This window comes from Rutilus rutilus (assembly GCF_951802725.1).
Source record: "Rutilus rutilus genome assembly, chromosome: 4".
Lineage (NCBI taxonomy): Eukaryota > Metazoa > Chordata > Actinopteri > Cypriniformes > Leuciscidae > Rutilus > Rutilus rutilus.
Window position 1 is genome coordinate 3,301,025 of NC_140212.1, and position 11,760 is coordinate 3,312,784.

At 35.8% G+C, this 11,760-nt stretch overlaps 1 protein-coding gene across 1 annotated transcript; it reads left to right on the forward strand.

Annotated features, from left to right (window-relative positions):
- Positions 1–2,366: 2,366 nt before the first annotated feature.
- csrp2 (cysteine and glycine-rich protein 2) lies at positions 2,367–10,471 on the forward strand. Its single transcript, XM_084407318.1, has 6 exons — positions 2,367–2,558; positions 3,947–4,068; positions 6,067–6,235; positions 6,724–6,853; positions 9,077–9,170; positions 10,227–10,471. The coding sequence occupies exons 2-6, from the start codon at positions 3,957–3,959 to the stop codon at positions 10,301–10,303; spliced, it is 582 nt and encodes a 193-aa protein (XP_084263444.1). The 5' UTR covers positions 2,367–2,558; positions 3,947–3,956; the 3' UTR covers positions 10,304–10,471.
- Positions 10,472–11,760: the final 1,289 nt, after the last annotated feature.

Genomic DNA, 11,760 nt, shown 5'->3' on the forward strand with positions numbered 1-11,760 from the left:
AGGTTCTTTGATGGTTCCATTAACAACTTTTAACATCCATGGACTATTTCCATTTCACAGAAGGTTCTTTATAATGTTATTCACACTAAGAAAAACAAATGGTTCTGTTCATTAAAGAGGTTTTTCTTCTTCTATGGCATCTCTGGAATCTCCGTCTGAACGACACTCATTCCTCCACAGGTTTCATGGGTAAAAGCGTCAGAAACAGACACATGCATGGAAACCTAAATAAGCAAATCTTATGTGTAATTTCTCACACACATGCCATCCCTCAGCCAGAGTCCGACTTTACCATATAAGAAGGAAGGACTGAGAGCTACATCTGTTTTTCATTCCCTCTTTCTTTCCAATATTGTGCCGTTCACTATAAATTCCTTCTAAAGGAAGTTTGTTGTAATGTGCATTCCAGCTGAAGGCTTGGATGAAGAAACTGGAAGAACTGACAGCCTACTTCTATTGTGCCGTCTTATGTCACATAAAACTCCAAAATGTGGTTTTTGAATATCAAATTATGCAATATGCACAGTGCTTTTGTTCAAATTTTGAACACCTATTTTATCGCTTGAACCTAACAAACTTCTTCTTCACAAAAGTTCTGCTTGAAAAGCATTTCAAATAAATGACGCCTGACTTGATATTTTATGTTTATTCTGTGTCATTTAGGTTTTTAAAAATGTAGGCTACAAATCATTTTTGGGGTCATTGTTGGTCAATTTTATTGACGTCCACCTGAGCTAACAGAAATGTTTTAAGAACGTTTTGCTAACGTTCCCGTTAAGTTATAAAAAGTTAGTTCTAAATGTTCTCAGAACATTCAAAACGTTTCGTTTTTTTTATGTTCATTTAAAAAAATATATATATTATGTGAATGTTAGCAAAAATATTAAGGGCATGTTTTCTCATTTTGCAAGTAATTTTACTTTTGAATGTTCTCTAAACCATCTGGAAATAAGTAAGAAATAACATACACACGTTTCAGAAAAACATTCAGTGAATGATTTATAAATAACATTTGTGTGCTAATGTTTTGATAATCTTGATCAGTTTGAACCAACGTTCGATTAATGTTACTGGAAGAACTTTGAGAGAACGTTCCCTGTTAACTGGGTTGATTCCCATACTGACAAGTGATGCATGCTGGGTAATTTACAGGAGCTGATTGTCTGAATGTCTTTACTGAGTCATTCATCACGCTGCTCTCACACACACTCATCTACACCACACCTCACACACTGCAGAATGGAATTCTTCTTAATTAGTGTAATTAATGATGCCTGTCTGTGTGTTATGGCGGAACCATCAACATTAATCATTTCAAATGTGCATGGGTGCAAGAGTTTGTTCTGGCCCGTTTCATACTTTCTTTCCGAAAGACAAGAGATAAAGGCTATTGTATGAATAATAATAATAATCCATTTATTCATATAACCCACTACAACTATTTTGAGGTCATTCGCATTTCAGAAACTGTGTGAACAGCTACATGGCATGTAGATAGTTTGAGAAGGCCAGAAAAATCATCTTAGAAGTATTTTTTTTCCCCCTTAAAAGAATGATTCATTTTCACTGTATGATAATAATTCATAGTTCACTGACATTATGATCTGTGTATAGTATTGATGAGAAGCACTCATGCCAACATGATGTTCACTGGTCTCCATCACTTAATACAATATCTTACTTATCTATTTAAAATGGCAAACGTTGCAGTAAAGATCATTAATATTCTTCAGGTATGTCTGATAACACATTACAGGCAGTATGAATCAAGAATGGAGTAAAAAAAAACTCCCAACAAAGCCTCAACTGAAAAGGGATAGTTCACCAAAAATGAAAATTTTGTCAGCATTTACTCACTCTCAAGTTGTTCCAAACCTGTATGAGTTTGTTTGTTCTGTTGAACACAAAAGAAGATATTTTGAAGAATGCTGGTAACGTTAACCAACAAGTTGACGGTAGCCATTGACTTCCAGTATTTGTTTTCTACTCGGGAAATCAATGGCTACCGTCAACTATTTGGTTACCAACATTGTTCAAAATATCTTCTTTTGTGTTCAACATAACAAAGAAACTCAAGCAGGGTTGAAACAACATGAGGGTGAGTAAATTATGACAGAATTTGCATTTTTGGGTTAACTGTGCCTTTTAGATACACGGACACTCAACAGTGAAGCATCTCAGTCGGACTTTATCTTGGTTTTACATTCTTCTTAATATTTAAATAAACAACTTAATATATAAAAAAAAAAAAAGAATGTGTTTACAAAAGTGTTCAAACATTAGTTTATTAAGTAGCCCACTACCATGATAAAGTGTGCGAAGTGCGTAATGCAGTGTTTGCCAACCTTTTTTCAACGGTTTAAGAAGTGACGTAATCAGTGTGTGCGCGTGCGTGCGTGTGTATGCGCGCGTGCGTGCGGTGTGTGTGTGTGTGTGTGTGTGTGTTTTGAAAAAGAACACTCCTTGATTATTTCGTGATGACATATCAGCCTGTTTGTTGAAGTTCGCGCACACTGGATCAGTTTGGGAATCCGCTGGGAAACGCACGTGAAGCTCAGGTAGGAACGTTTTAATATTGCCGAGTGTCTGTGTGAGAAACTGCTTTTAAATATTCAGCCATAAAGAAGTAGCTTGAATCGGGTTTATTCTAATGATTTCATTCCCAATGGTTTGATTAAAAGGCAGGAGACGCTGCTTAATATTTGTGTGTAAAAGTGTTTTTGGGAACGATCGCAGTGCAACAAGTATTTCAAATTCATATAATTACTGAGTTTTCTTCGTAATACTTAAAACTGACATAACCACAGTAAATAAGCCTATTTAATATTTATGTTTAAAATGTACATTTCATATTTATCTAGTACTTGCCTGTTTAAAATGTACCTTATAGCTGTTTAATATTTACCTGTTAGAATGTGCATAAATAAATATGCAAACGTTCCTCATCGATAAAGATGCAATTTGCATGATTGGTGAAATACATTTTCTTAAACTATTCGTGCTGAGGCAGTACTTATCATATATATATATATATATATATATATATATATATATATATTCATATTGATATTCATATTTTTTGTTCTATAGCTACTTTTCATGATTTTTATTTACCATTATGGTAGGGTTCAAAACAATGTTATTACCATGGATTTTATGGTAGGTTTTGTAATGTCCTCCTCAGACTCATATAAACAGTAAAACTCTTTAATAGTGGAGATCTTACTCATGTATTCACACATGGTTATTTGGATAGTTAATGTTGTTTTGAGGCTTTGAGATGCTTGATTGTCTTTTGTCCTCTCTCAGTCAGTAATCACTCCTTTTATGCTTGATTTACGTGAAGCCATGAGAAACATTTATATTCTGAGAGTTATGATGTCATTTTACAGAGAGCTGCTCATGTTTTCCTGGAGAACTGAAGTGACAAATGCATTTTTATGAGTGCTTGGCATTTTTTATTTGAATATAGCTGGAGAGGTCTGATATCATTTATTTGACTGCACAATGATCCTTTGAATTGTTATGGTGCAGTTTTATTTTTATGAATGCTTTGCGTTATACTTCCAGACATTGTTACTGCAAAATATAGAACGTTGTTTAGTTTTTGTTTTTAACAAAAGAATCATTTGGCTCCATTTGACCCTCCATTGTCCTGTAGCTCCTGGTGGTCTCCGTGTGTTTTGATGTCGGGGTCTCCAGACGTCTACAGGGTGTTCACTGTCTGTAGTTTGTCTTTATTAGTCCGGACAGACGCAGTTGGTTTTTATGAAGGAATTTATGTCCAACGAGGCAAATTTAGTGCCCTGGTATGTGGTCATAAGTGGTGATACGCTCACTAACACTAAGTTCACCTGGGCAGTTTCCTGAGGTTGATCTCTGCACTCTGCAGGACGGTGTTTCCCGTCTTTTATTCAAGAGTTGATTGTATTTTCTCTCTTCATAGTTAATTTATCATGCCAAACTGGGGTGGAGGAAACAAATGTGGCGCCTGCCACGGGACGGTGTACCACGCCGAGGAGGTCCAGTGTGATGGAGGGAGTTTCCACAAGTGCTGCTTCCTCTGTAGTAAGTTATAACAACTCTTTACTGTTCAGGTATATCACACGATGATGTGTCCACGTCAAATTTCAACCCCAAATTCAAAGAAGAAGAAGAAGAAAAAAGGAAATTATGTTTTGCAGACCAAAAACAGAGCCTTTATTTTCATGACAATAAAGAATGTTTAATTTTTTTTATTCTATTTTATTTCTCATTACTGCAAAAAATAAATTCAAACTGTATATCTAATGGTTATTAAATCCATCCAATGAATATATAAATGATTATATAAATACGGCTACAAAAAATGCAATGCTTAAAATCCTTTAAATGGGCTTAATTTTCTATGAGCAAAATATGTTTTAACTTTTTTTGAGGTTCTATATGATCTGACTTGGTTTTTCCCCTCATTACAACAATTAAAATTCCTCAATATTCAAATATATTTTATGCCTTCATTTGTACCGGCACAGTTTTGGGGGAAAGTTACTTTTAAAAGTAATGCGTTACTCCATAAAAAAGTAACTAATTCCCTTTGTTACTTTTTATGAAAAGTTAATTACTTTTTCTCCTGGGCTGGGATTTTGCTTGCTTTTAGCAAAAAAATATAACTTTTTATTTATTTATTAAATGTTAAGGCCCTTTCACATCAAACGTGAAATGAAAAGGCCTCAGGCTGAAGGAAATATGATTTCATGCCTGTACAGTAGAGGGCGCTGCTCAAACAAACCAGCTGTACTGCCATTCTGAATTACAGAAGAATAGGACGCAGGAGAAGAAAGTTCAACACTCTTACTTCAGCAATACAAAATGAAACACAAATGTGAAGTTTAAAGTAATTTTTGCTAATTAGTATGGTTGAATTGGGTCATCGAAGGTCAACAGCAAAGACATTGGTTAATAAAGTGAGATTAAATACATAAAGGCCTGGTTTCACAGACAGGGCTTAGATTAGGCCTTAGTTCAATTAGGACATTAAATGTGCCTTATAAAAAAAACATTACGTACTTGAGACGAAATAATGGCACTGAGTCACTGACGTATTCTAAGATATTTCAGTGTAAGTCCTCGTCTAATAAAACTGCCTCGTCTGTGAAACCGGGGGGAAAGTATATTTGTGTAATTTAACATTCAATTTAAAAGTAATGCATCACTTTACTAGTTACTTGAAAAAGTCATCTGTAAGTGGCGTTACTTGTAATGCGTTAACACTGGTCCTGCAGTGAACTATGTCAGATGTTTTTGTGAGATCTCGCTATGCTTCAGTGCACATGCTTCACATTAGTGCTCTGCTACCAAAATGGCAAAAACAATCCGGCCCACATGAGTGGTGTTTACTCGCGGTGGGACGCCACAAAAGCCATTCTGTTTAGAGGGAGGCGATGATGAGTTGAGCTCTCTCTCTCTCTCTCTCTCTCTCTCTCTCTCTCTCTCTCTCTCTCTCTCTCTCTCTCTCTCTCTCTCTCTCTCTCTCTCTCTCTCTCTCTCTCTCTCTCTCTCTCTCTCTCTCTCTCTCTCTCTCTCTCCTGCTCTCTATCTGTGTTTTCACCACATTTCCTCTATGACCAAAGTTTTTAATCAGCTCTAGATGTTTCTAGAATCTTAGTGGTCAAATGTGAGGTTTTTACGCGAGAAAGATGGAGTCCAGGGATGTTTTGTTCAGCTGAATGAATAGGAAAGGGCGTAAACCTCCCTGCTGTGGAATCATGTTTGTCTCTCTTCGGGACAGTATCCCATACTGAGATAAAGTCTGTTGATGGAACAGTCAAAATCACATGCATTCTAGCCTCTAATCCTGGAGTTAAAATGATAGATTATTAGTGGTGGCATGACTGTTATTATTGCTCATACCTTTTTTTTGCCTGGCGGATGATAAAAAAACTGCATAGCTGCATGCTGAGATCCACTCAAAACACCTTGGAAACCCAACATCAGCACGTTAGCATTGTAGCATTGAGTTTTGCATGGGAAAGCACCACTTATTTTCTTGAGAAAACCTTAAAATCTGTGTTTTTCCTCCTCCAGTGGTCTGCAGAAAAGGGTTAGACAGCACCACACTGGCCATCCATGAGCAGGAAATCTACTGCAAGTCCTGCTACGGTAAAAAGTACGGACCAAAGGGATACGGATACGGTCAGGGAGCGGGAACGCTCAATATGGACCGCGGCGAGAGGCTGGGCATCAAACCTGAAGAGTGAGCATTTTCACTTTTCATTGTTTCAAGGTTATATGGATAAATAACATTGTGTGTTTTCCATGTAAAATAACAAATGGCATTTACATTATTATCTTTATGCATAAGTGTGATAAGTAGCATTGTGCATTTGTAATGGCCATTAGTTTCAATAGTGATTGTAATTACTGCACAAAAAAAGATTATAAATTATAAACTGCTGCAAAAGCAATGCTTAAAATCCAGTATTATTATTATGTCATTTGTAAGATGTATGTGTAAGTATTTTAAAAAGTCAATTTGTTCTGGTTGCAAATCCGTCTTCTCTCGTGTGCTCAAGCCTGCCGTCAGGTGATTATTGTTATGAAAGAATCTATTATGTAAGCGGAGCTCCTGCACAGACCCCAGACGCCCTCTTCATGCCCAGCCAACACAAAGCTGCTCATTCAGGGCCGTTTGTTCGGCTGAGCTCCAGAAAAGCACATCTGACCTCTCCGTCTCCTCCCCAGAACCCAAACTCACCGACCCACCACCAACCCAAACCCGTCCAAGTTTGCACAGAAGTTCGGCGGCTCGGAGAAGTGCGCGCGCTGCGGAGAGTGTGTGTATGCGGCGGAGAAGGTGATGAGTGCTGGGAAGGTGAGCACATCAAACATCACATTCAGATTGACCCGTTTACATCCTTAACCCTTTTAATGCATTAAAAGGCTGAATACACACATTGCATTGTGGATCGTAAGCTTATAAAACAGTCATAACTTCATGTTTGTCAACTAAAACCAAATTGTTTCTGATCCATAGCTTCTCATTAATAAGTGAATGTGAAAATTTTGAAAGTTTTTACAATGCTATTACTACATTAATCCCATTTTTATTAATTAAAAATTCTTTGAAATTTCCAATTTTACAAAAACTACAGCAAAAACCAGTTTGATGCAAGAAAGGTTAATTTTTTTTAGTCATTATTATGAGAATTTCTATTTGAATATATCATTATATAAAATTTATAAGAACATTCATTCTTTTTATTTTTCATTCATGGTTTTAAAATTAAAAGAATTTGGGTGTTCACTAATAGTCAATAAATATAAAAAAATAATATAAATACTGCTTCAAAAATGCAATGCTTAAAAACCTTTAAACTGGCTTTTTTTTTAAAGCAAAATAATACTTGTTTTACATTCTTACTGCTATGCTATCAAGTCACATTAATAGCAATGCAATAAAGGTTATACAATAGTGCTGCACGATTAATCGTATCGCAATCGCGATGTCAAGCCTACGCGATTATATGACGCAAAATGCTGCGATTTTATATTAAATAAACAAATTAGCGCTTTTAATGCAATTAACGCAGCATCTGTTAATTTTTGCCATCCTTTGGCTATAGTGTTACACGATCCCACTCTTATTCATGCAAATGCTTTTAAACCATTCATCATGCGCGATAAGACAAAAAAGAACGCGCTGTCAGTGAATGTCCTGACTGTGACACACACACACACACACACGACCCACAGCGCGCCAGTATCAAGTTCTCTTTCGCGGTAGAACGAACAACACACATGTATGCCAAAAAGAACGCGCTGCCTGTGAATGTCCTGACTGTGACACAGAAAGACTTGCGCTAATATCGTGCGTGCGCTCAAAACAGCATGCCAGAATACAGTTCTCTTTCGAGCTTGAACGAACAATAACACACACAATTATGCCAAAATGTCTTTTTGTCGAGTATCTTCATAACATAAGAGTAGTCTTATGATGAACGTGAAGAGTTGTGACTCGTGAGAGAATGAGGCACATGTGAGATCCGCGTCTCTGACAGCAGCGGCTGCTCTTAAAGGGACAGTACACAGTAGCCACTAATTATCTGTCGCTAAAGTTAATCAAAGAACAAAGCGAACAGAGAAAAACACTCACTGCTCTTGACTAAAGAACTTTTTTCTTTAGGCAGATTATCACTAATCTGTGTGTGCATTTATTTTCCTTGAGAACCAAGCAAGTTGACTCATGAAACCATTTGTTTATTATATCGCAATCGCAATATTGACCTCAATTATCGCAATATTACGTTTTCCCCAAACCGTGCAGCCCTATTATACAACAATAATAGCAAACATTTCCCAATCCCACTGATGCTTAAAAAATTGTTAAAAGAAAATTATTAAAAGGACATTTTGTTTTGAGAATGTTAATGGCATTTAGTTTCAATGTCTATTTTTATTACTTAAACATTCACTCCTTTTTTTATAGAGAAGTTTAATTGAACTATTAGGTGTCGCCAAATGGTCGACAATTATAAAAAATTTAAATGAATAGAAATACTGCTGCAAAAAATGCAATGCTTAAAATCCTTTAAAAATGCTGAATTTTTTTGTTCTTGTTGGTACTAACACACATTAATGTAATAAAGGTAATACAACAACAATAGCAAACAGTTCCCAATCCCACTGACGCCCAAGAGGAAATTATTTCACATATTTAGAGGAGTGTTCGTGATATATTTGTTGATCTAGATGTTTGCAGTAAGATTGGCTTCAGGTCTAATGGAGAGTTTTTACATAAATAATCAAATCATAATTTCTCATACTGTCAAGATATGCATCACGTGTGTTATTCACTGGGTTCAGAAGTTCACTTCAAGTGTGTAACTAGACGACTCCATTGACACTTTCTTTACGTCTTCATGAGGGTTTGCAGATGCTAGAGATCTCCTGCCAGAAAACAGCCTTCAGCAGATCCAAGTGTGAAGCATCTGCTCCAGTTTCTGCCGTTCTCTGTTTAATCACCAGAAAGTCATGAGTGCTCGATGATGTCAGCTGGTTATACTCATCCTTTCTTTATCTTGTGTCTGTCTTCCAGCCGTGGCATAAGAACTGCTTTCGCTGCGCCAAATGTGGGAAGAGTTTGGAGTCGACCACTCAGACGGAGAAAGATGGAGAAATCTACTGCAAAGGTCAGCACTACATCCTAATGCAGATTAAAATGTCCAGTGGTTATGATTAGGCCACACATATTAAACAAACTGGAATATTCCTTAAAGGGGAATGAAGGGGTGGTATAATGCCCTTTTCACAAGATGTAAAATAAGTCTCTGATGTTCCCAGAGTGTGTATGAGAAGTTTTAGCTCAAAATACCCCACAGATATTTTTATATAGCATGTTAAAGTTGTCACTTTTTGAGGGTGAGCAAAAACACAGTTTTGTGTCTGTCCCTTTAAATGCAAATGAGCTGCCGCTCCCGGCACAGGGGGCGGAGCTTCAAGAGCTTGTGTCATTTTACCGCACACAGACATGCACTGAAAATGTCAAAAACTTTTAGCCTTTTATGTTCAAACCGAAGTCAGAAAGATGGAGAGACTCAAGAAGAAGTGACAACATGTAGAAGCAACAGAACATTTCTGAATGTTTAGTTGAGTTTATGTAGCTTATGTGTAGTTATCTTCTAGTCATTGATTAGCATATTCTGTCTTGATAATCTATAAATCGTGTTCCTGGGGCGGGGTTCATGTAAATTTTAGGGTTGGTGATGTCACTAACCCGGGAGGAATGTGGTGTAGTCTCTACCAGCCGTTTGTTGTAGTCCTTAAAAAGTGATTTCTTTAAAAGCAAGTATCTCCCTTTGCTTTGAACTTTGAGCGTTTTAACTTTGCAGATGTTGTTTATGCTCAAACAGCAACATTACACACTAACTAAAGTTAGAAAAGTGAAATCATAATCAACCACCGCTTTATGCATCATGACCAACTTCTCAAGCTTTTGAGACGGTGTTTGTTTGTTAGTCTGTCAGGATGATTCTCTGATAACAAAGCAACGTCAGAACTTGAACCTGTAAAACTAGAATACCAGGAAACTCTTGAAACAAGACAGGAATCAGTCAAGAGTTGCTGTAATGATGTAACATCTGATGAAGACAAACCTCATCTCTTCTCTCTTAACTCGTATATGACATGTCGCTCTCTAATGAACTGCATTCATGCTTAATTTCTTCTGTTTCTTTTGTTTCTTTTAGCATGCTATGCAAAGAACTTCGGCCCTAAAGGATTTGGCTACGGTCAGGGAGCAGGAGCTCTGGTTCACGCTCAATGAGAGTCCTTTACGATTGTTCAAGAGGTTGTTACTAAATAAGTAATTTTGTTATATTTTCATGACAATTAAAACAGGGCTCAACAGTGCGAGCATTTTACCCGCATGTGCAAACTGTAAAATGTATTTAGGAGCACGAGTGTGAATAAAATGAAAATTAAATAACTTAAATGTCATTTTAAGAGGTCTTCAATTTGGGGATGGAAACCCAGCAATAAAACCAAATGTGATTATTAAACTTTCAAAAGGCAAAGATTTTCACATTTTGGTTACACTTTATTTCAAGGTGACGTAGTTACATGTTACTACATGTACTACTTACTATAGTAATAACAGTAAATTATGCATAATTACAAGTAATTAACCCTAAACCAAACCCTAACCGTAACTCTATTGTAAGTACTTGAAGTTAACTGATATGTACAGTATGTACGATGTAACTGTCACCTTAAAATAAGGTGTAACCTCACATTATAATCTGGACTAAAACATGGCCTAGGTATTGATTGAAAATATTCGGATTCTTTATTATTGTTCGGTAACACTTTACCATGAGGTTCCGTTAGTTAATTCATTAATTAATGAACTAACAATGGAAAATTCTTATAAAGCATTTATTAATCTAAGTTGATGTTAATTTTATGTACCAATGCATTATTAAAATCAAAAGTTGTATCTATTAATATTATTTAATGGACCTGAGCAAACAATGAACAGCTGTATTTTATTAACCAACGTTAACAAAGAATAACTACTGTCACAAATGTAGCTACTGCTCATTATTAATGTTAGTTAACGCATTAACTAACATTAACTAATGGGACCTTGTTGTAAAATGTTCTTTATTTTGCTTGTAAATGCTAAAAAACATGATTTGATCATTTTGCATTGCAAACCCCCCCCCCCCCCCATTCTCATTACCGTAAAGTAAAAATAGAGACATTTTTTAACTGCTTTATATTAAATATTTTATATTATAAATTGTTGATTTTAATTAAAAAATAAAAGAAATACTGTGTATTACAGTAATGAGAATGTGAAAGTCACAATCACAATTTTTAATAAGTCCGAAAAATAAGGTTAATTTTCTTTATGCATATGATATTCTTGATCCCTTTTACAAGATGTTAATTGTTCATAGTTTGTCCATTAAGATAAAAGACCATTAAGTTTTATATTTTCATAATTAAACACCCCTCCCTCCAATTCTCATAACTATAATGTAAAACATTGATTTTTAACAATTTGTATCAATTTAAATAGAATCGCAATGAAAATTTGGTAACGTCTTTTTTTCCCCCCGCAAAAAAAATAAAATAATGGTCCATTTCCTTTATGCAAACTATTTTTTTTCCCCACCCTTTACTGGGTATTAATAGTTCATCGACTAGTACATTTTACAAGCATAACCATGTTCAATGTGAAATAAACACTTGTTTTCAGTGCGCTTCGATTGAAAA